Source organism: Gossypium raimondii, chromosome 13 (assembly GCF_025698545.1).
Source record: "Gossypium raimondii isolate GPD5lz chromosome 13, ASM2569854v1, whole genome shotgun sequence".
Taxonomy (NCBI): domain Eukaryota; kingdom Viridiplantae; phylum Streptophyta; class Magnoliopsida; order Malvales; family Malvaceae; genus Gossypium; species Gossypium raimondii.
Genome location: NC_068577.1, coordinates 56,885,202 through 56,910,648, shown reverse-complemented (window position 1 = coordinate 56,910,648; position 25,447 = coordinate 56,885,202). Strand labels below are relative to the sequence as shown.

Genomic DNA, 25,447 nt, shown 5'->3' with positions numbered 1-25,447 from the left:
ACAGTGGTTACAAGGACCCAAAATTATTTTTTAAAATTTAACTCGAACAAATATATTCGATTCGAATTCCACCTCACTCGACTCGATTCGAGAAAACTTCAAATAAAGTTAGGATGATAAAATGAGATTCGAAGATTCGATTAACTCGAAAATTTTCGATTCAATTTGATTCGATCGAATGCTCACCCCTATTTATAATATTAAGTAGTTTAAATGGATTGATGTTTTCATTTTATAACATTTATATTATTAAATTTAATAGTGTTAACAATTAAATTTACATTTTCAAATGTGAAAAAGTAAAAGACTAAATTTAAAGTAGTTATTTTCGATTTTAACTCTAAATTCATTTACTAATATACTTAGAGTAGTTAATTTAAAGTCAATATTTAAACACAAGATTAAAAATAAATTTATTAATTTTATTAGATGAGCAAGATGGATTTATTCATCCCTAATCTTGTGCTCAATGGGGAAAAAGATACGATTATTATTAAGCAATTTAATCCCTAGTTAATAGATAATAAATTTAAATATTTTTATTTTATTTAAAATTATATTATCTTTATCAAACAATCTCATTATATTTAAAATCAACATAACTATAATGAAATATCAATCACCAATATTGAAATAAGAATTATTCAATAATATTTGAAAAACTTAAAATCCCAGGCGAAAGCGGGGTGTTAACATTTTGAAATTTTATGACCAACAAAAACCGAAAATTTCAGCATTGAACGGCAGGACTTGGTTTGAATTTTGAAAAATATGGGACGACGACCAAATCTCTGTACAAGGGATCAGCTGATGCAAGACCTATGATGTGAATAGGAAGCAGATGAGAAGCTTTAAAGGCTATATGTACGAAGCAGATGAGAAGCTTTAAATCTCTGTACCAATAACAATTTTTTTTTCTGATAAACTTTCAAACAAATTTTATATAGATTTTTTATCTCAAAATTATCTAAATTTGAAAAGGTTTATCTTGAGGAAATCAGGGCTGAAGTTACCTCCTCAACTGTTTTTCTATTTGTTTATGTAGTGAGCCATGATTGAACATACACTTCAACAGGCTTCCACCATGTTTTCCTCCAAAACTCCCCATTTTTTCAAAGTAATTCTTCAGGAAACTTTGAGAGATGGGATACTCCTAAGTATTTCTTTTTCTCCATTCATATTTCTACTCTGTAATCACTTCCACTCTTGAATTTCATTGACCATGACTGTATATGGTTATTACCAGGGGATTCCTAGAAAGTTTGTGAGAAAATATGGAAACCAACTGTCAAGCCCTGTTAAGCTTGAGTTGCCTAGTGGTGCAATATGGCAGGTGGAACTGGCAAAGACTGATGAAAGGGTGAGGTTGCAAAACGGCTGGCGAGAATTTGCAGAGCATTACTCGCTTGAACTTGGGTCTTTTGTGGTCTTCAGATATGAAGGGAATGATCATTTCCATGTCCTAATTTTTGATAAAAGCGCTTTGGAGATCGAATATCCCCACACTAGCACTGAAGGTAACGATGGTGATGATCACGTGTCCATTGAGCTTTGTGATGATGTTTCAGCCAGTAGGAAAAACAAAGAGAAACCAGATTTGCCATGTTCACTCCCTCAAAAGAAAATGAGTACTGATTCAAAGTTAAAGAATTCATCTTCACACAATTGCCTTGATGAACAAAGAGCTGCTGATATTGTAAGTTGGTCTTCCTCAAGATTAGGTAAGTACAGAAAAATATACTAGTTCCCTTGGATATCAATTAATTTTTTATAAGAGTGCTCCATAGATCAATCCATACACTAGCAATGAAGCGGATGACGATTTGTTTGTCGAACTAATTGATGATGCTTCAGTGAGTAGGAAAAGTAAAGAGAAATCACATTTACCATGTCCTCTGCCTCGGAAGAAAATGAGAATCGATTCTTCTAATCAACATGACCAAAATTCAAAGTTAGAGGTTTTATCTTCTGGCACTAGCCCTGATGGTACGCCTTTCTTATTTCAATTTTGGGAGTGGGTTGCTTTTGGAGTCCTCAAATGGAGATGCTCATGTCATTTGTTCTTTTCGTGATTACAGCTCAAAGAAATGTGAAAACTAAGGCTTTCAGTTGTGTGCAACGGCTGGCAGCCAATGAAAAGGCGCACGCTGTTCAGATAGCTAGTGCTTTTGAAAGTACTGAAAACCCAGTTTTTATGACAGTCATGCAACCATCATACGTTCGTGGTACATGCAGAATGGTAACTTTTAAAACTAGAACCTAGCTATTCTCTAAACCATCATTTTGCTAACTCCAAGTAGCTTAAAATAAAAAACTTAGTCTAATCTCTGGTTTATATTCTCTTCTTGGATTCCAGTTTATACCATCGGACTTTGCTAGGAAATTTTTGACAGTGCACAAGTCTAATCTGACCTTGTGCAATTCCACTGGGAAAACTTGGCATGCCAAGTTATACTATCTAGCAAATAAAAAACCAAACGCACACCTCTACGGTGGGTGGCGTGAATTTGTGGAAGATAATCATCTTAATGTTGGTGACATTTGTGTTTTCGAGCTAATTAAGTACCCTGAAATCTTAATGAAAGCGCAAATCTATCCGGGTGTCAAAAATGCAAGCAAGGCCCGCTGGCAACAATGTGAGTAGAACTTATTATAGATCATTGATTCAATGATCAATTTATATGACCATCTATGTAGATGCATTATTGATTCTTATCATTTGTAACAGCTCTCGGGAGCATAGTTAGTCAAGTTAAAAACAGGATCTTGGTCAGTGATGCTGAACCCAATTGTCAACAAAGTCCATCCAGCTCCAGAGAATCTAAAGACCTAACAGACTCGCACATCAAAACCTTGGATGACTCTCCACTAGACCAGAAAACAAAGAAGAAATTGACACGCTTGAGTGTTCAGCCTTGTAAGATGACGAGAACCAGTCTAAGTGGAAGCATTCAGGCTAAGGGGATTAAGCATGAGAAAGGAAAGAGCTTGAATTTCCAATATTCAACACAAGAACTTGGGGGTGATCTTTTTGTTTGAAAAGTTTTTTGAGTTTGATAAATGTAATGCTATGCTTCCAAAGCTATTGTGTTGACCATTTTAATCTTAACAGGTGGACTCAAAAATTCTGCAAAAGGTGATAGTGGAAGGAAGTCAGGTGCTCGGAGATGTCTGAACCTGATCCTGTATACCAGAAACAAAGAGCTTGTACAGGGGGTGGTGCTTTTAGAACTTCAAACCCCTCTTTCAGTGTTGTGATACACCCATCACATGTTCGTTCTTGTAGTACTGTGGTGAGCTTTCTGTTGAATCATCTCTTCATTCCATTTATGTAATCCAAGTCTTGAGCAAATGGCTTTTCATTATTCCCCATATGAAGTGAGAGGGTCAGGTTGCAGACTTGATGGGTTTATATTGCAGCTGTACTGTATGAAAACTGAAACTATCTTCATTATTGGCAGCATATACCGGAGGAATTTGGCAAGAGATATTTGAAGAAAAGCGGAGAAATGATGCTGAGAGTTGCGGATGGGAGGAGTTGGAATGTTGAGTATGAAAGAAGAGGAAGGAGTACAAGTAGAAAAGCAGTGTTTGAGGGTAAGAGTTGGGGACAATTTGCGATGGACAATGAATTCGAGGTGGGAGACGTTTGTGTGTTTGAGCTGATGAATGAAAATGGAAACTTGTTGGAAGTTGTCATTCATCGCAAGCTTTTACTCATCGAAATTAATTAAGTTGTCAAGTATTTCAATCCAAATTGGAACTGTTTGATGATTTTGTGTATTTATTCAATGGAATTGAGAGTTGCGGATGGGAGGAGTTGGAAAGTTGAGTATGAAAGAAGAGGAAGGAGTAAAGGTAGAAAAGCAGTGGTTGGGGGTAAGAATTGGGGGACAATTTGCAATAGACCATGAATTCGAGGTGGGAGATGTTTGTGTGTTTGAGCTGATGAATGAAAATGGAAACTTGTTGGAAGTTGTCACTTATCGCAAGCTTTTACTCGTCGAAATTAATTAAGTTATCAAGTATTTCAATCCAAATTGGAATTGTTTGATGATTTTGTGTATTTATTCAATGGAACTGAGAGTTGCGGATGGGAGGAGTTGGAAAGATGAGTATGAAAGAAGAGGAAGGAGTAAAGGTAGAAAAGCAGTGTTTGGGGGTAAGAGTTGGGGACAATTTGCGATGTACATGAATTCGAGGTGGGTGATGTTTGTGTGTTTGAGCTGATGAATGAAAATGTAAACTTGTTGGAAGTTGTCATTCATCGCAAGCTTTTACTCGTCGAAGTTAATTAAGTTGTCAAGTATTTCAATCCAAATTGGAAATGTTTGATGATTTTGTGTAATTATTTCAATGGAACTTTGTATTATTCAAGGATGGAGAATACATTCCGGTTCATTCAAATATCATACTACAAAAATCATTTTATTTAATTATGATATATACTTTTTATTTTTTTATTTTATTAAAATTATTTTATAATTTTTTACTATTATAGTGATATTCATATTAAATATTTTTATATTATTTGTAGTACATCAAGTTAGAGTTTGCGTACAACGTACTTTTAGTCAATTATGAGCTTCAATTCGAAAACAGAATTCGAGTTGGGGATATCCGATAAGATGGAGAGAAAGTTGGGAGTCTGGAAATTAAACAGGTAATTCAGTTGTGCTCTACTTGATAAGAACTGTTTGAACTTGTATGGTAATGGTAAGTGACATTTTCATTTATGTATGTAAAAACTCTAAAGTAAAAGAATTATTAGTGATTTTATTTTGTGTGTAAAGAATTTTGGTGAAAATTTGAGTTAGTGAATAGGAAGTCTGTTAAAACAATGATTTGTTGCCTTGAAATTAATTTGGCGCAACGGTAGAGTGGTGATATGTATACATAAGAGAATTTCAAATTTTGTGTGTTAGTGATTGTTATGATCGTGTTAGAAGAAAGTGAGTTAGTGAAACATAGAGTGGTTAAGTGCTTAAGTGCTTCGGTTATATGTGTGAGGTTCTAGGTTTGAATCTTGTTGTAACACCCCTTACCCGAGACTGTTGCCGGAGCCGAGCATGAGACATTACTTAGCTTATCCTATTAATTCGAAGCATAAAAACTTGTTTTGAAAATTAATTTCACCATTTGCAGCAATTTGTCCAATCGCGCAGCAGTTACTAAATTAATTATAAATCGAGCTACGAAACTCGAATTTTAACTCCGTAAATTTTCCACAAAACTAGACTCATATATCTATTTACCATAAATTTTTTAGAATTTTTGGATCAGTCAATTAGTGCAGTTTATTAGTTAAAGTCTCCCATGTTTCACCACTTAACTGTCCTGACCTCTTGCCACTAAAAAATAAATTTTCTCACTGTAGGATTTTCATATAAAGTTCTTACTTGATTCTATAGAAAATAGACTCAATAAGGAATCTAGACATATAAACTCTAACTCATAACCATTTTTATACAATTTTTAATGATTTTTTAAACTCAGAATAGGGGACTCCAAAAATAGTTCTGATACTATCTCACTGAAATTCACTTATCTTAAAATATAAATTTTCTTTTGCTAAACCGTTATTTTTCCATGAAAATAGACTCAACAAGCTTTCATTCCATATATAATTCACCCTCTAATTCATTTTATACCATCCTAGGTGATTTTTCAAAAGTCATGTTACTGTGCTGCCTGAATTCTGTTTCTTTGCAAAATTTTATCCTTCCATGATTTCCATGCATAATTTATCACCTAGACTTTCATAACAACAAATACCTTCATACTTAACCATTTTAATGACCATACATCATCAAATGCTTACACATCATTCGTTAGCAAAATTATAATTACAAACATGCAAAATAACTAAATCCCTATACATGCCATAACTCAAACGTGTTTCGTCGTAAAATATCGAGTAATTGTGGTTGATAATGTGGACGATCTCCGACTTCTTTAGGATCCTTGAAGTAGCTTTGCAATACTATAAGAGAAAGAGAAATAAAAGAAGTAAGCATAAAGCTTAGTAAGTTTACTAGCAAATAAATAACAACATTAAACACAAATAATTAAACTCAAGTGTCTATATCTCTAGTTTACTCTTTAGTTAATCTCATTCTAGTTCTTTTACTTATTTACTTAGTATACTTGGGTGCATAACTTACTCTTCTCTTTCTGCATCGTTGAATATCAATTGATAATACAATAAGTTATTAACTCAAATAACTTACCTGAGCTTGCCATTTATATTTTTACCTAAACTTTCCTGAACATGATTCGTTTATTAGCCCGTTGAGCTACATTGGAACAATAAGGATGCTCGGGTCTCTTCTGATAATAACATGCCAAAGCCATGTCCTAGACATGGTCTTACATGGGATGTTCTCATGTCGGTGCCCATGCTATGTCCCAGACATGGTCTTACGGGGGACTTCTCATCTCGGTACCAACGCCATATCCCAGACATGGTCTCACATGGGACCTCTCGTCTTGGTGCCAATGCCATGTCTCAGACATGGTCTTACATGGGACCTCTCGTCTCGTCTCGTCAGACATAATATATATTGTTTTGAATTTTTAAAACTTATAATTATATATTTTAGAATTTTATAAAAAAAATACTTTAAACTTTGTTATATATTATGTATGATTTTTTTACATTTTAATCAATACAATATATATATATATATATATATATATATATATATATATATATATATATATATATAAAGAAACGTGGTGTGTTCTAATAACGCCACGTGGTCGATCAACGACCAATCAAGACAGGTCAACATCAGTCAATAGTCGATCAAAGTCAAAAATAATTTTTAATATTTAATATTATAATTTTCTATTTTAAATTTAAATGTAAAATTTTTATTTTAAACAAACCTGATTGCCATGTGACATTTTTTATTGGCCAATACATGTCACGTGATACTTCATTGGCCAAAGTTACCTAGCAATTTTTAACATCTGTTACAAAATGGACCAAAAATAGAGGAAATTGATACTTTAAGTATCAAATTGGGACAAAAAATTCAGGTACTAAAGCAAAAAGATGGTTATACTTTAAGGGCTAAATCGTAAATTAAACCTAAAAAATAAACCCATCAAAAGAAATCCAGTAAAATACATGTGATAGCGGGTGAAGCCCATTAGAGAATATATGAAATGGGGCTTAAAACTTGGGCTTCCAGTCTTCGAACGGCAGTCCAATATCATTGTTACTTTTGACTCTCAAAATCAATAGGTTAAAATATGTCATAAGTCCCTGTACTTTTCAAAAATTTAAAATTTAGTCCTCCTCCTTTATATATTTCAAAATTCAGGTCCAACTATTATTGCTATTAAAATTTTATTAGCTAAATTTGTTGGTGTAACATTTTGAAATAAAAAATAACTCGCCAGATAGTCATGTAATCAAGGTTTTTTGAACCGGACCAAACCGAGAACCAATAGGGTATTGGTCCAGAGAAGGGCACTCAAACAATTTCCCTAGGAAATGATACAAACCGAACAAAAAAACCAGTTGAATTGGGCTGATGAATCAGTTTTTTAATATTTTTTTTATTTTTTATGAATTTTTAATGATTTATTTAATTGAATTGGACGTATCGATCAGACCAGTATTGACAAACCAATGGCTTGATTAGTTCAACCACCCGTTCGGTTTTGAAAACCTTACATGTAATTAAAAAAATGACGTTGTATTAAACCTGCATTTAACAAAAAAATAACAGCATTAAAAGTTAGACTTAAATTTTGAAATTTGAAAGGTTAACTAAATTTTTTGAAATAAAGTACAATAACTAAATTCTTAATTTTCTCTCTCTATATATAAATAAAGTTAGACTTAGACATTTTTTAACCAAATCAATATATTTAGAGAGAGAGAGAGAGAGAGAGAGAGAGAGAGAGAGAGAGAGAGAGAGAGAGGAGAGAGGAGAGGAGAGAGAGGAGAGGAGAGGAGAGAGGAGAGGAGAGAGAGAGAGATAGAGAAATTGTATCATATTATTTTGGGTTAATGTATGTTTTAACCCATGAACTTAGCAATTAGGTTGACTTTCATATATGAGTTTTTTGTTCGCTTTAATTTTGAAACTCAATAATTATTTTCAATTTGATCCTTAAACTTGGGCTTTGTTAAAGTGTGAAATTGTGAAATTCTGAAAATTTTTCATATCATCACCTAAAAGTTATTATGTATATATAAAATTTAAAAAACTTAAAACTTAAATATATATATATTATTTTTCAAGCGACAATGTAGCATAATTTCAAAGTGCTTTATCATTGTACCTTAAGGTAGCGTTTGATGCTTTCTCATGTTACGATTCTAATGGAATGAGATTACTGGGAAAGTTAGTTTACAACGTTTGTTATACATGAGAATGTATTGATTAAAATTCCAAAAAAGTTATATTACTTTGAATAAAACTAAAAATAATTAAATCACATGAATGTAAAACCGTGGGTGGTCTAACCAACAATTCCTATATAGCTCAAATAGAAGAATTTACCCATGTCCTACAACAACAACAACAAAAAAAATCATATAAATAGAAATGCTAAGTCAAATTTGTAGCTGAGAAAAAAAAAATACTTACAAAGAATCCGTTTAAGTAAAAAAGAAAGTCAAATAGCGGGAAAGAGAAAGGAGGTAATAGCTTTTTTTTTACATTTATTAATATACTAATACCCAAAATTAATATAAAATAAGTTTAATTTATGAGAATCACATTATCATATTTATGGGAAGAAACTCCCAACGTAAAGCTAGATTTCAAGAAAAATAAATAAAATTTGATATACCAATGATTAAAATTACTTTTAACTGATTAAATTCTTAAGAAAATGACTATTTTACATCATACCAAACTCTATTTAATAAAATTCAAGTTTTACGGTTAAATTAGGAAACTTTATCAAATTCTAAAATACAATAAGCTTGATTTTCAAATTTAATAGCAAATAGTAAAATAAAATAATTATTAAAATGAAAAATATTTTAAAATAAAATTTTAATATTTTAATATTAAAAATTGTAGTTGAATAAAAAGTATTAATGGTATTAAAATTAAAAAAGTGTGTAGAATTATTGTTTTTCGCATAATATTAAACGTAGTTCTCAATGTTTATATATATATTTATTAATTTAGTTATTTTTCTAGTTAAATTTGACCTTCAATTTTTAAAATAGTCTAACTTAACCCTTAATATTTAAAAAGAATTAAATTATTATTTTTAACGTAAATCCACATATACTTCATTCTATTACTTAAACATAACAATCTACGTGCATTTTATCTTGATTCTTTTTAATTTCGAATATTTTTACAATTTTAAAATTATTTATTGACGTGACATATAATATAATTGTCACAATAACATCGTTAAAAATTAATATTTTAATCAATATTTATATTAAACAACGATCTAATTCTTTTAAAATAATATACTCGAATTTAGCTTAAAAAAATAAAGATTAAATACTAAGGGGGGGAGAAGAAGGAAAAGCCGACTATCATGAAACGACGCCGTTATTCTTGTAATGAAAACGACACGTCGTTTAATTGCAAGTCCTGAAAACAAACGCACTGCTCTGCTCTGACTGGCCTCGCTCGTCCCTTCCAGACCCAGTTGTGCAGGCTTGCTTTTTGTATGTGTCTCTGCATCTCTGAGAGTGATCCTGGTTAGGTTTTTCTATTGATTCGATTCAGATTATCAGAAGATGAGAGTATATTCCATCTTCATTCTCTTCTTCATTGATTCATTTCTCCCATCATCATCATCATCATCTTCTTCCAAACACCATTTTCTCGGAATTTCTCCTCAAGGTGCTCTTTTCATCTTTCTTTTTAATCAATTTTACACTTGCCCTTTTTTCCTTCCGAGTTAACAATAGCTGTTACGAATGATACCCAGATGAGAATTACTATAAGTCATCATCCGATACTATTAGCTGCAAAGATGGATCCAATAAATTCTCCAAATCCCAGTTCAATGATGATTTCTGTGATTGCCTTGATGGCACCGACGAGCCTGGTTTGGGTTTTCCTTATTGTTTTAATGGGTATTTATGGTTTTGGGGGGGCATTTCGTTATTTAACTCTCATTTGGTTATTATTAGGTACATCCGCTTGTCCCACTGCAAAGTTCTATTGTAAAAACGCTGGTCACATTCCCCAATTCTTGTTTTCTTCAAGAGTGAATGATGGTATTTGTGGTAAGTGTGTTATGTAAGTAAAGTCTAGTTGATAATCTTTATATTCTATTTTTATGTTGAATTGCTTTTCATTGGTTTTAAATACTCAAGATTGTTGTGATGGGAGTGATGAGTATGATGGTCAAGTGAAGTGTCCCAATACGTGTTGGGAGGCTGGTAAAGTGGCTAGAGATAGGTTGATCAAGAAAATAGCTACGTATAAGGAAGGGGCTGCATTACGAAAGCTGGAAGTTGAAAAGGCTAAAGTAGCCATAGCTAAAGAAGAAGCTGAACTAACATTACTTAAAAACGAGGAGAAGGTATTGAAAGTTCATGTTGGAGAGCTTAAAGGTAAACACTTTTCCATGAAGATTACTTGATGTTCAATTGTTCATCCTGTTGTCATTGTGAGTGTACCAATGTTCTACTTTCATGTAACTTGATGGGTATTTTTACGACTTAAAAGTACTTGTCGTGATGCCGTAATCTAATCTAATGTGAATTAGTTAATGCTTCCTATTGGAATATTTTGAGATCTTGGGTTTGAATCTAGTCATCAATCATGGGTCATTAAATAGGTGGGAAAGCAAAAAGTGTGCCCATTTTGTTTCATAAACCAACCAATGAAACATACAAAAAAAAAAAGAAAAAGAAAAAAGAAGCTCTTGTCTACCTTTTATTCTCTTTGCCCTTCCATTTTATGACCAATTCCTTTAGTACTTGAGTAGGTGTTCAAAATACATTAATCCATTCTTTATGTGTGATATTTATTCCCTTCTTTGTTCTTTATCTTATCAAATATGGTGCTCATGCATTGAAAAACAAGAGATTCGAAGATTTTCTTTATTCATTATGACTTACTATTCATTTACATGGACCTATGGGTCCATTTTGTTGATATTATACCTGTTAATATTGAGCTTATTGCTACATGATTTGTTTACTTTATTTTGCAGAACATAAGGAACTGATAGAGAAAGAAGAGGAGAAAGTAAGGTTGCAGAAAGAGAAGGAAGAAAAAGGAAAAAGAGAAGCAGAGGAAGATTTAAGGGAAAAAGGGAAAGCTGACAAGGAAGGGAAGGTGGAACATGAAAAGGTTGAGGAAGAAGCTAGCACTGAAAACCAACTCACAGAAAGCTCACATGATGATATAATTGGTAACGTGGAGGATTCTTCTTCAAAGGAGGTCAGCCTGGTTGTTTATAATTGTCTCTTTAGGTGTCTTTCTGTTGTACATTTTGCTTCTTCTGGTTGTGTTTTTTTATTGTCTTTGTCATTATCACCCCAAATGGCCTATGTCCTCCTTATAGAACCCCAAATGCTTGTCTACCATAGTTCTATTCTATGTTACACCATGACATGTTTGAACTTTGTTATGTAGCATGCCTTGGAAAATACGCACGAGTCTGCTTCACCAACAACTGAGGATGTTTCTTCTGTTGCAACTGAAATTGCTGATGATGCTGGAAGCAAAATATCACCTGATGTAGACAAGAAAGTAAGTTTCTCTACTCATCATATTTCCTTGTTTATAAGAAACTTCTGTGATACTATGCTATAGTGATTATCAAACTGGACTAGGGGGATTAGCCCCCTCAATTTGCTTTTTGGAAATAAGTTGAAGCATGTTGCTGGAAAAGTTTGATAGAATAGCTAATCTAACCCCTGGATCATGGTTACACTGATTAAAATAGATTAAAAAATGTATTAGGAGCAAGAGATTTAAGGGCTCAAAAATGTCTTAGAAAGGAGAAAGAAAGATCAAATCATGAAGTAAGGTTTTAAATAAAAGACTTTGTCCCACCTCTTTTGTCTCTCCTGATTTGGCAATAATCTTTTGGTTTTATTTGTTGACTTGCCAATAAATTGATAGATCCACATTTGAATTTATCCAATAGCTATTTTCCATGTCAGGGAGTACTTCAATGTGTGAAGTACAGATTTTTTGGGGGCTTTTACTTCAGTACATTCTACCCCAGTTGGGGTATATTTTTCTGAACAAGAAACAGCACAAATAGTTTCTCTCAACTTTTGGCATTGATAGGTTTGACAAGTTTCTAAGGTATTTCAGCTTTGTTTGTCTAAATAATTGCAGGAGAATGAAGTGTTATCTGATATTTCTGAGGGAATTTCGAGGGAAGAGTTAGGTCGCATTGTTGCTTCCCGTTGGACTGGGGAAAGTACTAAGAATCAAGGTAGTAATAAAGATCATGCTGATGACAGCCATGAAGAGACACCTAAGGACACACATGATGAGCAATATGATCACCATGCTACTGATACTGTTGTAGACACTGGAAAAGATGATAATGAAAAATATGATTATGAAATAGATGATGAACAGGATGAAAGTTATGAAGAGGAGAGTCATGATGATATGTCTTCATACAACTATGATGATGAACCTGACTTGTCAGGTGTGCAATTCTTTTATAGATACAACCATGATGATGAACCTGGCTAGTTCAGCCCCTAAGCTTACTATTATTTATGTTGCTAGATACAACATCCTCATATAACTCCTCTTGGTTGGAGAAGATACAACAAAAAGCTAGGAACATTCTAAAGGCTTTTAATTTATTTCAAACTCCTGTTAACCTAACAGGTATATACTGAACTCCTACTGTTATTTACTAAAAATTTAAGTGCGCATATGGAATGAGAAAGCTGTTCTGTCTTTTCTCAGAGGCTGCTACTGTACGCAAGGAATATGTTGATTCCAGTACCAAGTTATCTAAAATACAATCAAGGATATCAAAATTGAAAGAAAAGCTAAAACACGATTTTGGTATGTAATGCATTGTTTCAATGTCTAAGCAGTGAAAATTTATTGGGTTGCTTTGGCTTCTATAAACTGAACTTGGGTTTTAATACTACAGGACCAGAGAAGGAGTTCTATGCGTTCTATGGTCATTGTTTTGAGACCAACCAGACTAAGTTACGGACTTCTAATTGTAGTAGTTTTGTTTTGGTATCACTTGCTCTGAAATATAGATTGCCTAATATTTCCATTTGTTTTGCCTTTAACAACCTAGACTTCTGGCTTCAGGTATGTTTACAAAGTGTGTCCGTACAAACAAGCTTCTCAAGAGGAGGGCTACACATCAACCAGTTTGGGGTAGGTGTATTGCAGTTATTATGCTCTCTCATTGATTGGATTCTTGTCCTTTATGTACAATAGAAACTTCTGGTGTCGTTTGGGTGATAAAGGGGATAGGATATGCTACTTGAAATCTTTCTCAAATTTAATATCAACAAATATTTTATTCTTGCCAACGGGAAATTGTTAGAATTGAATCATTATTTGGAGCATTTGTGTTCTATTTGTTCATATGCTTCATCAGATTTTGGGCAATTAAAACTGTTGTTCATCCTTGTTTATTGTATATGCCTTGCAGTATCCATGTCCAACATGTATGGCAAACATGGGAATGGAAGCCCAACCCTTTCAGATATATGGAAAATGAAAACTAATGAATTTACGTGTATCGGACACGTACTCAACATTTACCTCTGAACTTGAGTAACATAGGATTATATATGATTGTGTAGTAACGTGTTTTTTGTTGCGTGCATGGATGATGTCATGTAGGAATTTTTTTAAAAGCCTTTTCATGTGATGTCTCTTCAAATTGAATATTTATAATTTTCATATTCATGAGTTGTCTACTAGGAATTGGGACAAATTTGAGGACTCCTACAGGATGATGGTATTTTCTAATGGAGAAAATTGCTGGAATGGCCCTGATAGAAGTATGAAGGTACTGTTGTGTTATGTGGTTTCGTGTTCTGGTTTGTTGTTAACGAAGGAACTCATCTCCAATAGTGTTTTTCCTTGAATGAGTGGGCTGTTCAATTTCGAAATGGTTTTGTTTTTCGCATTTCGTTGTAGACTTTTGTTCTTCTATACATATTATTCATCCTTTCAGGTGAAGTTGAGATGTGGTTTGAAGAATGAGATCACTGATGTTGACGAACCCAGCCGATGCGAGTAAGATTCTCTCTCTGTGCGTGTATGTGTTATCCATGCATGCATGCACGCAAGCACGCATGTTCCTCCTAACACTTAGTTCGTCATGGCAGATACGTAGCGGTACTGTCCACCCCAGCTGTTTGTCTGGAAGATAAGCTAAAGGTAATTGGCTGTTCCTGATAACGAATTTAGTGATCTAATACTTACTAGAACTGCTTTTTTAAGGTTTGTAAATGTTAATTGTGTTAGGAGTTGCAACATAAACTAGATTTGATGAACAAAGAACAACCTCGGGAACATGATGAACTTTGAGGAGCCTTGATAGTAATTTTGACAGTCGGTCCAGTTCGGGTATAAGACGTTGAGGAAATATGGAATGTGGACTTTTTGAGCTGGTAGAGTAGAATGAAGAATTTGAAGCATTGTATTAGATGATCAACATTGTACTTTGTATTTGTTATTATTATTTTTTTTTATCATAGCAGAGAATGTTTCATTCAGATTGCAAATACATGGATGGTTGAATTGAGGTTCTGTTTTACTGATTTTGGTAATATTAATAATAGGTACTGTCATTTACTTATTTGAATATCTTCAAAGGACAATTATAAATATAAATTATATTTATAAAGTAAGAGAGATGATATTAGTTGGAAGTCATTTTATCAAAATAAATTTAAAAATTCAAAACTCAAAAGTAGTATGGAAAAATTGAGATCCCGAGAGGATGATCAGTCACATTGGGACTGAGACATGGCCCAGACTCCTACGGGAGGCAGCAGTGGGGAATTTTCTGCAATAGGCGAAAGCCTGACTGAGCAATGCCGCATGGACATAGAAGGTCCACGGGTCGTGAACTTCTTTTCCCGGAGAAGAAGCAATGACGGTATTTGGGGAATAAGCATCAGTTTACTCTGTGCCAGTAGAATTGAATCGAATTATTATGTATGATTCAAAAAATCTAAAAAAAATATGGAATCTAATTGAAAGCATCCTTACAATTTGGTGATTTTTAGAGTACATAACATTTTGTTTTGATTTAATTTTCAAAAATAATTAATATCATCAAAATAATATCATTTAATATAATACTTATATAAAAACAAATTGATATATTGATTTCTTTAAATGTATACAATTGAATCAAAATAAAAATTTTATGTATATATCTCAATTTAAACCAAAGCTTTATTTGTATAATTACACAAAATCAAACTTAATGTATCAAATTACATATTGAATCAAAGTTATGATATTTACCTAATTTTTATAAAATGTATAATGTTAATTAACCCATAATACTATAATAATTAGTGGATAGAATAAGCACATAGCAATATGACAAATAACTGAATCTCTGGACATAGGTAGGTCTTGGTGTTTTGGTTTTATAGTAAAATTGCATTTTAATTTCTAAAATTTATTTTATCTTTTAACACAAAAATTAGTATGCTTTGAGTTGAGTTAATTATTTATTTTTGTTTAAATTATAAAATAAAATTTAAAAATTACAATATGATTTTCTATATTTGAAATTTATTTTCAAGAATTTAGTCTTTCTACTTTTTCGAATTTAAAATTCAGATCTATTTGTTAACACCCTTAAAAATATTTTGTTAAATTTATTGGTGTAATATTTTATTATTGTTTTAGAAAAACTCACTTGGTATCTATGTAACAGGAAAAAAAATTTATAATAGACCTAAATTTAATAGAGAATTTCAAACAATTCTTAAATTCACATTGGCATTTGAATTAAAATAAAATATTTAGATTAAATAATTGCATTATAAAAGTTTAGGTATTTAATAATGTCAAAATTAAAGAATAGATAGATTATAATTGGAATTTAATTGTAAAAAATAAAAAAGAAGAAAGTTAAATTACCAAAATAGTCACTTTTGTTTGTCTCAAGAGTAATAGTATAACGGTAAGCTGACATAACACGTTAAATCATCATTTCAAACGAAAATTTTAGGTTAAATTATACAATTAATTCCTATATTTTTTTCGTTTTGAACAATTTAATTTTTTTCGTTTATATATATAAAGTATAAACTGCCTTTCTTAAAAGGGAAAATTCAAATGCATTTGATTTGTTCTACATTCTCCTTCGTAGTTCTACACCTGGGAAATTCAGAGGGAAAAACGGGGTCTCACTTAGTTTCCCTTTTCCTCTTACAAATACTTGCTTTTATTATTATTATTATTATTATTATTTAAATAATTAATTAATTCTAAAAAATTTTCGAAATAAAGGAGAAAAAAAATGAATAATGATGTAGCTATTAGATCAGTTGTAATGGAGAGTAAGCCGAAGACGAAGATCGTATGTACTCTCGGTCCTTCCTGTAGATCTGTCTCTATGATTGAGAAGCTGTTGAAAGCCGGTTTAAACGTTGCTCGTTTCAATTTCTCTCACGGATCTCATGATTATCATCAAGAAACTCTTGATAATCTCCGGGCAGCTATGATCAATACCGGAATCTTTTGCGCCGTCATGCTCGATACCAAGGTATGTTTTTCCCATGACAACCTTTTTCTTCTCTCTCTTTTTTTTATTAATGGGTTAAATATTAAAACAGTACAGAAATTTTAATCCAATTGCAATGTTATACATAAACTAATAACATTATTGAATTAACATCATTTATAATGTGAATCTTATCTAAAGTGAAAATTATTTATTTTAATCGTAATTACCACATGGAAAAGCTGATTAAGCTGACTAACCCTAACTGTTTATTCTTACATAAAAAAATAAAATAAAATTCCAGGGTCCTGAGATTCGAACAGGTTTCCTCAAAGATGGAAAAGTTCAGCTGAAACAGGGTGAAGAAATCACCGTTACCACAGACTACGACATAAAGGGTGACGAGAAACTAATAAGCATGAGCTACAAAAAGCTGGCCGAGGATGTAAAACCTGGGATGGTTATCCTTTGTGCAGATGGTACAATCTCGTTTACCGTCTTATCTTGCGACCTTGAAAAGGGTTTGGTTCACTGCCGGTGCGAGAACTCTGCCGTTCTCGGCGAGAGGAAGAATGTTAACCTTCCCGGCGTGGTCGTCGACCTCCCTACATTGACGGATAAAGATAAGGAAGATATATTGCAATGGGGGGTTCCTAACAAAATCGATATGATTGCTCTTTCATTTGTTCGAAAAGGCTCGGATTTGGTTGAGGTTCGTAAGGTGCTTGGAGAGCATTCTAAGAATATTCTTCTCATGTCCAAGGTATGCATGTTTGAAGAATTTCATACATACATGTACATATACATATACATATACGTACATGCATGCATGCCATGCCATGCCATGCATAAATATATAGATGCTATTTTACTTGCACTCAGTTAGGAACCGTGTAACGAATAGTCTCATTTGCTTTTGCTTGACTTTTTAGAAAGTATTATGAATAGTGGTGTTGATGGCCGGGAATCCATCGTTTCTGTGCATTATATTAACATTTTTTTAGCATGTTTAAGTTTGGTTGGGTTGGAAATATGGTCTAAAATTTTATTTAAATTTACTTATATTTGTAAATAGATAATTAAGTCTATTTAAGCTTGGTAATAATTTTTTAAAAAAAATTTATATTATTTTTAATTTATTTTATTTATAAAAATTATATATATATATAGTCATCTTAACATTTTTTAAAATTTACATTGCAGTATTATATACTACTATAGATTAAATTTTTTGTGTTATAAATTATATAATATAAAGCATTACAGCTTAACAAAAGGTCGGCTTGGGTTTGGGCCTTGGATGTTCAAGCCTGAGCTTGATCCAGTTTTTATACGAGCCCAATTTTTTGCCCAAGCCTTTTTTAGAGCCTAATATTTTTGCTCGAATCCTCCCAAATTTCAAGCGAGCCTTTGAACTTGAACGAGTAGTTCAACTCATGAACAAGTTTAATTATGGAGGCAGTCATCTAATAGTGAAATGGGGTTAATTGCATTAGAAGTTCTCAAGTTATGGTCTAAATTTTAAATTAATTCTTAAACTTCAAAATGTTACGAGTCTTTAACGTATTAGTATTGAATCAATTAGATTGATAAAATTAGCTTAACCATTAGCTTGGACTTAAATGTTAATTCAAATATGATGTGAAGCGTAACATGTTAATTAAATTATAAATATGTGTACTTACTGTATATAAGTATAAATTTTATTGATTTTTTAAATGTCAAATCCATGCCGTAGGCGCTAAGGATAATTAAAAAAAAAAGTAAAGATGGTAGGGATGGAAAACTCAAACCACCAAATAGATTTCTATCTAATATGTTGTAGCATTTATTTTCCTCAAAAAGTGGATGTGGCCGGATTTTTTTTTGTGAGTGTAAAGCGATTATAATAATTGTTTGTCCTACTCCATCCTTCTTTATTATATGAAATTATTATTTTACTTTTATATACTATTGAAAAGAGAAAAATATCATATTTTTGAAGAATTATGTTTAAATCTTTGTTTGCCTTTAAAGATATTAAAATAACTAGGAAAAATGAAATTGAGGTGAGGTAGAATGGGGTGAAGATAGATGTATTCAATATGTACAAGATGATAACAGTTTTTAAGATTATAAAACATACTAATCATAAAGTGGTGATGGATTTGATAACATACATTACACACTAATATTTAATATCTGGATTGACGGTTGGGCTGATAGAAGAACTTAGTTACTATAATATTGATAGTTTGAAGACTCGATTAAAACGTTTTCGAGATTAAGGATAATTTAAAATCTATGTGATAGTTTGGTGATATCTTGGTGGAGTTAACCCTATTTTAATGATGGCAATTTGTGGAAAATTATGTGGTAGGTTGAAAATCAAGAAGGGGTGGCAAATTTTGATGACATCCTTGCAAATTCAGATGCATTCATGGTGGCACGAGGTGACCTTGGAATGGAGATTCCAATCGAAAAGATATTTCTAGCCCAAAAAGTCATGGTTTACAAGTGTAACATCCAAGGCAAACCCGTCGTCACCGCCACCCAAATGTTGGAATCCATGATCAAGTCTCCCCGCCCAACCAGGGCGGAGGCCACCGACGTCGCTAACGCAGTCCTCGATGGCACCGACTGCGTCATGTTAAGTGGCGAAACCGCTGCGGGGGCCTACCCTGAACTAGCTGTTCAAACAATGGCCAAAATATGCGTTGAAGCGGAAAGCACACTCGATTACGAAGACGTGTTCAAAAGGATTATGAAACACTCCCCGGTACCAATGAGTCCATTGGAAAGCTTGGCTGCCACGGCTGTTAGGACGGCGAATTCAGCAAATGCAGCTCTTATATTGGTGTTAACGAGGGGAGGGAGTACGGCGAAGCTGGTGGCTAAGTACAGGCCAGGAAAACCCATTTTGTCGGTGGTGGTACCGGAGATAAAGACGGATTCTTTTGATTGGTCGTGTAGCGATGAAAGGCCGGCGAGGCATAGCTTAATATTTCGTGGGTTGATCCCGGTGTTGTATGCTGGGTCAGCGAGAGCATCGCATGAAGAAACGACGGAGGAAGCTTTAGGGTTTGCTATAAAGCATGCAAAGTCGATGGGATTGTGTAAAGAAGGGGACTCAGTGGTTGCTCTGCATCGAATCGGGACTGCATCTGTAATCAAGATCTTGACGGCTAAGTGAAAGTGAAAGTGAAAGTGAATTTTGTTTCAAAATTTTGAGTTTATTCATGAATATTTTTTGGGAGAATTTTTTGAAGACTTCTCATTTTATTTTACGTAAACTGTGATTTTTATGGATATGATGCTGTTGATTTCTTTTATTTAAAATTTACGTGTTGATCGAATAATTAGATATGTATTTTAGGTTGAAGACAGTAAAATTTGATAAAAATTTAATAAAAAAAAGAGATTAATTTAGTCTTTGATATGACGTCTGAGGGATTAATTTTCGAATTTTTAGTACATATTAGTATTTGAATTTGATAATTTTTTTCTAGTTTTGATTCATATTATGATGCGGTATTTTGAAATTGTGCCACACCATCACCTAAAATATTTTATAAAAATTAATTTTTGGACAATGACACGACATAATATTAGAGTATCACATCATTACATGGATCAAATTTTAAGGCTAATGAATTTTTGTTAATTTTTTCAAGACATGGCATAATATTTGTTACCTTATAAAACTAATAATATTTTTTTGTTAATTTCACATAATTGAAATCCATGACAACAACTCAATTTGTCAAATTGTTAAATATAATGTTGTATTACCTCCACGCACACCTTTATTCACAAGGTACCTTCATTAAGGGGTACACAACACCTAACAATCTAGCACCATTTCCCAAGGCTTATTGTTGACGACATGACAACAATCACTTATTATGAAATTACCTTACAGCATCACATCGTGGCTCTACAAGATCCCATTGTTGCCTTCACTTGGGGTCGATGAGATGACTCACTCACTTGTGAGACTTCTCCATGAGTTACTCCAAGTTTCTTATATAAAAACTTCATTGCTTTATCATAGAGGGATATCCAAAAAATATTCTCTCTCTTCCTCCTAATGGCTCTCCACCCTTCGCCCATCTCCTCCCCTTTTTGATTATTGATATAGACATGTAGTATAGATAAAACATACATCCTCAATCTTATCTATGGATCATGGTGCTGAATTTGGTTAAAATAAAATAAAATGTTATATTCTTCCCATCGAAACATTCACCATTTATAATTTAACTTTTATCAAATGAGTATAGATAAATAAAAAAAAGAAAGAAATTACATATATGAGGATCCAAGAGTAGGTAAGAATCAATATGGGAAACTCTTCCAAGGGCAAGGATCTTTAACATTAGAGAAATTGAAAACCAAAGCACAAATAAATATATGTTTTCCCCCAAGATTCAAATTCAATGAAAAATTACTATCTACATAAAAAGCAAAGGCAGAAAATATTTAGGCAGCATAGCGAAGACTGATGAGGAGGAGGATGCTATGCTAATACGACCCAATTATTTATTGGAAATGTCAATTATTCTCATCTCTTTGTGAAGTAGTTGTGGATTGAGACGACGATGAAGTATCGGAAGAATTGGCTCCACTAGATTGAGATCCTGACGAGAACAAACCATTGAATGGCCACGGGATTGAGAACCTTCTCCCGCTCCCGTTTCTCCCATCTCTTTCGCCCTCTTCGCTGCTACCGCGCACATTGTTTCCGCTTTCTCTTCGATTGGTATTAGCCCTTGGTCTCTCGGAATCCAGTTTTGATTCGTCTGTGGGCATTTGATATCTACAAACCGGACAAGAACTATGGAGCTCCAGCCATGGCAGTATACACTCGCCATGGAACTTATGTTTACATGGCATTTCCTTTGCCTCGTTACCGGTCTTGAGATCATCCAAGCACACAGAACATTGCAGCATCTCCTCAATTTTCACGGTGGGCAAAGCTTCGATTGCCTCTTTTTGCGTTGGTGGAGTTCCGTATCTGTTCGAGTCATTCTCTGCCAGATGTTGCAACAATAAGTCTAGTCCAGGACTCATGAAATAGTCGCCTAAAGACCTTGTATGGTTCGAGTTTTGGCTCAGACCACTCTGACTGGAATCGTAAGGACCTTGGACGATGATAGTCTGATTGAAAGGATTGATCAAAATAACACGCTCTCTTTCCCTATCCCGATCCCTGCTCGTACCCATACCTCTATCTCTATCATTCTCAGCATTCTCCACTTCGGATGCCATTCCATCTCTAATACCTTGAAGCAATTGCAAAATTGTAGCAGAGCTTCTCCTCCTCCTTCTAATGATGGATTCGAGCTCTTGGTCCAAATCAGTATTTCCTTCATGGCGACCTTCACCATTATCATTGTCATTCTCATTATTCTCTTCTTCAAAATCAATACGATCAAATCTTCTACGAAGACGGGGATTACCAATCATACCTAACAAGATTGGTGCCCACAAAGATAGTGCTCGGTCTGATCCCATATCAGAATCCATGTCTTCACTGCCTCTTGTACCACTGCTCATTTGTTCAATAAACCCACCTTGACAAAATGGGCATTTAATCTCAATTCCCATAATAGGGGTCACTACTTGAGAGCATTGGTAACACCAGTAATTTTCTGCCATAGCTTCCTCCATTCTTTTATGGCCTTTTATCCTCCTTCCTCACCTTTCCTTTCCTGTTCCTTTAGGGATTCTGTCATAAACAAACAACAAATAACATTAAGAAGTCTGATTTGTAGAACTAAAATGGAAGCTGTTGAGGGGAGATTGACTTGTTTCGGAATAGTCTTTGAAGTATTATTTGTCCAGAGCCAACAAATCCTTCAATGAGTTAGTATTTCATTAACTTAAATCAAAGTTTTGTCTCCCAACTTTAACAAAAGCTTCAGTGCTTAAAGAGATTACTTGGGATGCGAGTTCAGAAAGTGAAAATGCCTCATTAGACATGAATGCTCACCTAACAAAGGGATGTGACCATTACACACTTAGTAGGGTTTGAGCCCTTGCGCTTAGATGTCGTACAACAGACAAGAATTTAAACCCTACCATGTGCATGATGCTTACTTGCCCTTGATGAGATACTCAAGCTGATAATAGAGTCATGATAAAATCTCGATTTGACATGTGAACAATAACAATCCATTAAAGGGTTTGTAGGCTTCAAATGGATGACACTTTGAAAACTTTTTAAAAAAGAGTTAGCTTTCTCTTAAGAAACCAATCTACAACAAAAACATCTACAACAATGTGATTGATACCGCAAGAAAAAAACAACCCCTAAATTCATACTCTTTTACGAGTAAATCCATGTTCTGAATCCCTTTAAGTATACCTTTTTTTAAAATTTATCAAAAATTAAAATTTATGCTTCAAAATTACCCCAAAACCTTAAAAATCAATACATAATTTGCAACAAGAGAATAAGAATAGCAATAGAAAAGCTTGTTAAGGAGCTCTTCTTAAAAAAGAAAACCAAAGGACTCATAATCTACAAACAGCTGAACAACAACTTCAAATCCATGAAAAAGGGCTCCAAAACAACAAAGAATTTCTTTAACCCCACCCCCTCCTTTTTTTCTGGTCTTTGATCAAAATTTCATTTTACATAAGAAAATTTTGACCCAATGATAAATAACACAAAATAATAAGGTTTCATATATAGAAACATAATCCCAAAATTTTTTTACCTCTTACCTTTATTTTTCTTAAAGATTGTTGGTGGCTATGAATTAGAACATGAAAGAAACAAAAAAGATGAGAAGAAGAAGAAGAATAATCTTGGGTTAAAATTTTTCTTTTGGAGAAAAGAGAAGGAAATGGATAAAGATTTACATTTTCTTCTTCCTCATTATAGGACAATCCAACTCCATTCTCTCTTTTCCTCCTCAGATTTTTTTTCTATTTTTGTCAACTTTCTAACTTACATTATTATCTAACTAAAATGGTCAATTTAAGTCTTAAAATGTTTAAGTTTGTTTTGGATGGCTACTGATTTATAACATTTTAAATTTGGATAATTGGGTTTGACTCAGAGAATTTAAATTGATGGAAACATATAATTGAGTCTTATCTCGATTGACAAAGATTTTGTTGTCAATACAGAATATATGAGTTCAAGTGTATTGCAACATATTATATTCTTAAAATTTTAATTTGTTATAAATATTTATTATTATAAAATGGATGTTCATTAAATTGAGAGGTTTGATATACATTATGACTCTAATGTTTATTATTAGGACTTTAATGTTTTTTTTTATCAATCTCATTACGTGCTCTGATTATATTTTTTTTTGATAAAATGCTTAAAACTATCCATATCTTCTCCTCAACCCATAAATAGGAGAATAATATGCTTCAATGCACTTGTACCCATGTTCTCTTACATTAGCAACAATGCTCATTCCAATCGAGCTAGGACTTAATCAACAGGACTATAAGGTTTATTAGAAGTAAAGTTATATTATTTATACTTTTATGTTTATAAATATAGACTTTAGAAAAAATTATAAATATCGTTATTGATCAATAAAATCAATACTTCTTATTTGTTCTCCTATTTCTCTTGTTATTTGATCTCATTATTATTATTATTATTATTATTATTATTATTATTATAACAGAATTAGTTTTGTTTTGGTCAAAAGAAATATCAATATTGTATTAATTAGGCCTTTCTGTTAGCTTGGGTGTCAAATGCCAGCTCAAGTCTGTCGTGGAGCATGTTTAGAACACATTGATAAAATTATAAACAAATATGTGCCCACCTACATGGATAACCTGAATTTGACATGTTTAACAAATAATAATCTTTTTAAAATTTAATTTAAACTATTTTTTAACACATTAAATTCTAGTCGTGCATATAATAAGTATATACGTGTTTATAATTTGATCCATTAATTTTAAATATACTTTACATTATGTCCAATCTAACATTTAATGCTTAAATTGATGGTTAATTTAATAGAAGGATTTGATTCTTTATTTAGAATATTCTAAAGTTTAAAACCCATTGAGCGATAATTTGAGAATTCTTGGTGAAATTAATGTTATTTTAAATTTAATTTATTAGTTTTAAAATAAAATCAAAGTCTTGGAAATATTTTTGTTATATAAAGTTAAACAAAGTTTTGGGTGTATTATAGTATTGGTTCACATGGTAGCGATGTGGAGAATCATTTAGTATGGAGAGTAACGATTAATAGTTCTCTTTTATATATTTTTAGTCTTTTTGTTTTGGTGGTCAGAGGAGGTGGATTGAGCATGTCTCCCAATCATCAAGCATTGTATTCCTCAGAGTGATGGATTGTTGGAGTCAATCTAAAGTGATCCGACAAAATATTGATTGATCGTAAAGTTTGATTCGATTCGAAAATTTTGATAAAAATTTAAATTTTGAATTAAATAGTCAAGCTATTCGAATCAACTCAAATGAAAAATTAAGTTTTTTGGTTTAACTCGAATATGAATTGCACAATTCGAGTTATCCGAAAATCTAAATAATAAAAGGCAAAACTACGTCATTTTGGCAAATGTTTACTTTTTTCTAAAGTTAAAAATCCAAAACCATTAAATTAAAAGACAAAACTACATCATTTTGATAAATGTTTACTCATGAAATTAAAAGACAAAACTATTATATTGTTTATATAGTTAAATAATCGGTTTATGTAAACGCAACATTAAGTATAAATGATAGGATTCGTTAACTTAACTTGACTTGACTCGATTTGAAAAAAATTCAATTAAGTTCAATTGCTAAATTAAGATTTAT

The 25,447-nt window shown here is 32.6% G+C and overlaps 3 protein-coding genes across 3 annotated transcripts; 2 read left to right on the top strand and 1 right to left on the bottom strand.

Moving 5' to 3' along the window:
* Positions 1–676: 676 nt before the first annotated feature.
* LOC105782725 (B3 domain-containing transcription factor VRN1) lies at positions 677–4,407 on the top strand. The gene is made up of 9 exons (XM_052626796.1): positions 677–864; positions 1,046–1,117; positions 1,247–1,721; positions 1,855–1,986; positions 2,079–2,239; positions 2,357–2,636; positions 2,729–3,022; positions 3,113–3,293; positions 3,462–4,407. The coding sequence occupies exons 2-8, from the start codon at positions 1,052–1,054 to the stop codon at positions 3,256–3,258; spliced, it is 1,554 nt and encodes a 517-aa protein (XP_052482756.1). The 5' UTR covers positions 677–864; positions 1,046–1,051; the 3' UTR covers positions 3,259–3,293; positions 3,462–4,407.
* A 5,185-nt stretch (positions 4,408–9,592) lies between these two features.
* On the top strand, positions 9,593–14,763 carry LOC105783713 (glucosidase 2 subunit beta). The gene is made up of 15 exons (XM_012609312.2): positions 9,593–9,839; positions 9,928–10,047; positions 10,133–10,228; positions 10,319–10,558; positions 11,164–11,393; positions 11,589–11,705; positions 12,303–12,624; positions 12,708–12,812; positions 12,894–12,995; positions 13,087–13,144; positions 13,257–13,325; positions 13,881–13,968; positions 14,137–14,198; positions 14,291–14,342; positions 14,430–14,763. The coding sequence occupies exons 1-15, from the start codon at positions 9,734–9,736 to the stop codon at positions 14,490–14,492; spliced, it is 1,830 nt and encodes a 609-aa protein (XP_012464766.1). The 5' UTR covers positions 9,593–9,733; the 3' UTR covers positions 14,493–14,763.
* A 6,091-nt stretch (positions 14,764–20,854) lies between these two features.
* On the bottom strand, positions 20,855–23,493 carry LOC105783465 (E3 ubiquitin-protein ligase SIRP1). The gene is made up of 2 exons (XM_012608938.2): positions 23,365–23,493; positions 20,855–22,363 (listed from the first exon to the last, which is right to left on the bottom strand). The coding sequence occupies exon 2, from the start codon at positions 22,303–22,305 to the stop codon at positions 21,187–21,189; it is 1,119 nt and encodes a 372-aa protein (XP_012464392.1). The 5' UTR covers positions 22,306–22,363; positions 23,365–23,493; the 3' UTR covers positions 20,855–21,186.
* Between the last annotated feature and the right edge of the window lie 1,954 nt (positions 23,494–25,447).

What these genes read in the sequence shown, in the direction of transcription:
- LOC105783713 (XM_012609312.2), top strand. Translation starts at nt 9,734, where the DNA reads ATGAGAGTATATTCCATCTTCATTCTCTTCTTCATTGATTCATTTCTC. An exon ending in TCATGTTGGAGAGCTTAAAG is followed by an intron (nt 10,559 to 11,163) that starts GTAAACACTTTT and finishes TTTATTTTGCAG; the next exon opens with AACATAAGGAACTGATAGAG. An exon ending in GACGAACCCAGCCGATGCGA is followed by an intron (nt 14,199 to 14,290) that starts GTAAGATTCTCT and finishes TCGTCATGGCAG; the next exon opens with ATACGTAGCGGTACTGTCCA.
- LOC105782725 (XM_052626796.1), top strand. Translation starts at nt 1,052, where the DNA reads ATGATTGAACATACACTTCAACAGGCTTCCACCATGTTTTCCTCCAAA. An exon ending in AAACTCCCCATTTTTTCAAA is followed by an intron (nt 1,118 to 1,246) that starts GTAATTCTTCAG and finishes GGTTATTACCAG; the next exon opens with GGGATTCCTAGAAAGTTTGT. An exon ending in TTCAACACAAGAACTTGGGG is followed by an intron (nt 3,023 to 3,112) that starts GTGATCTTTTTG and finishes TAATCTTAACAG; the next exon opens with GTGGACTCAAAAATTCTGCA.
- LOC105783465 (XM_012608938.2), bottom strand. Translation starts at nt 22,305, where the DNA reads ATGGAGGAAGCTATGGCAGAAAATTACTGGTGTTACCAATGCTCTCAA.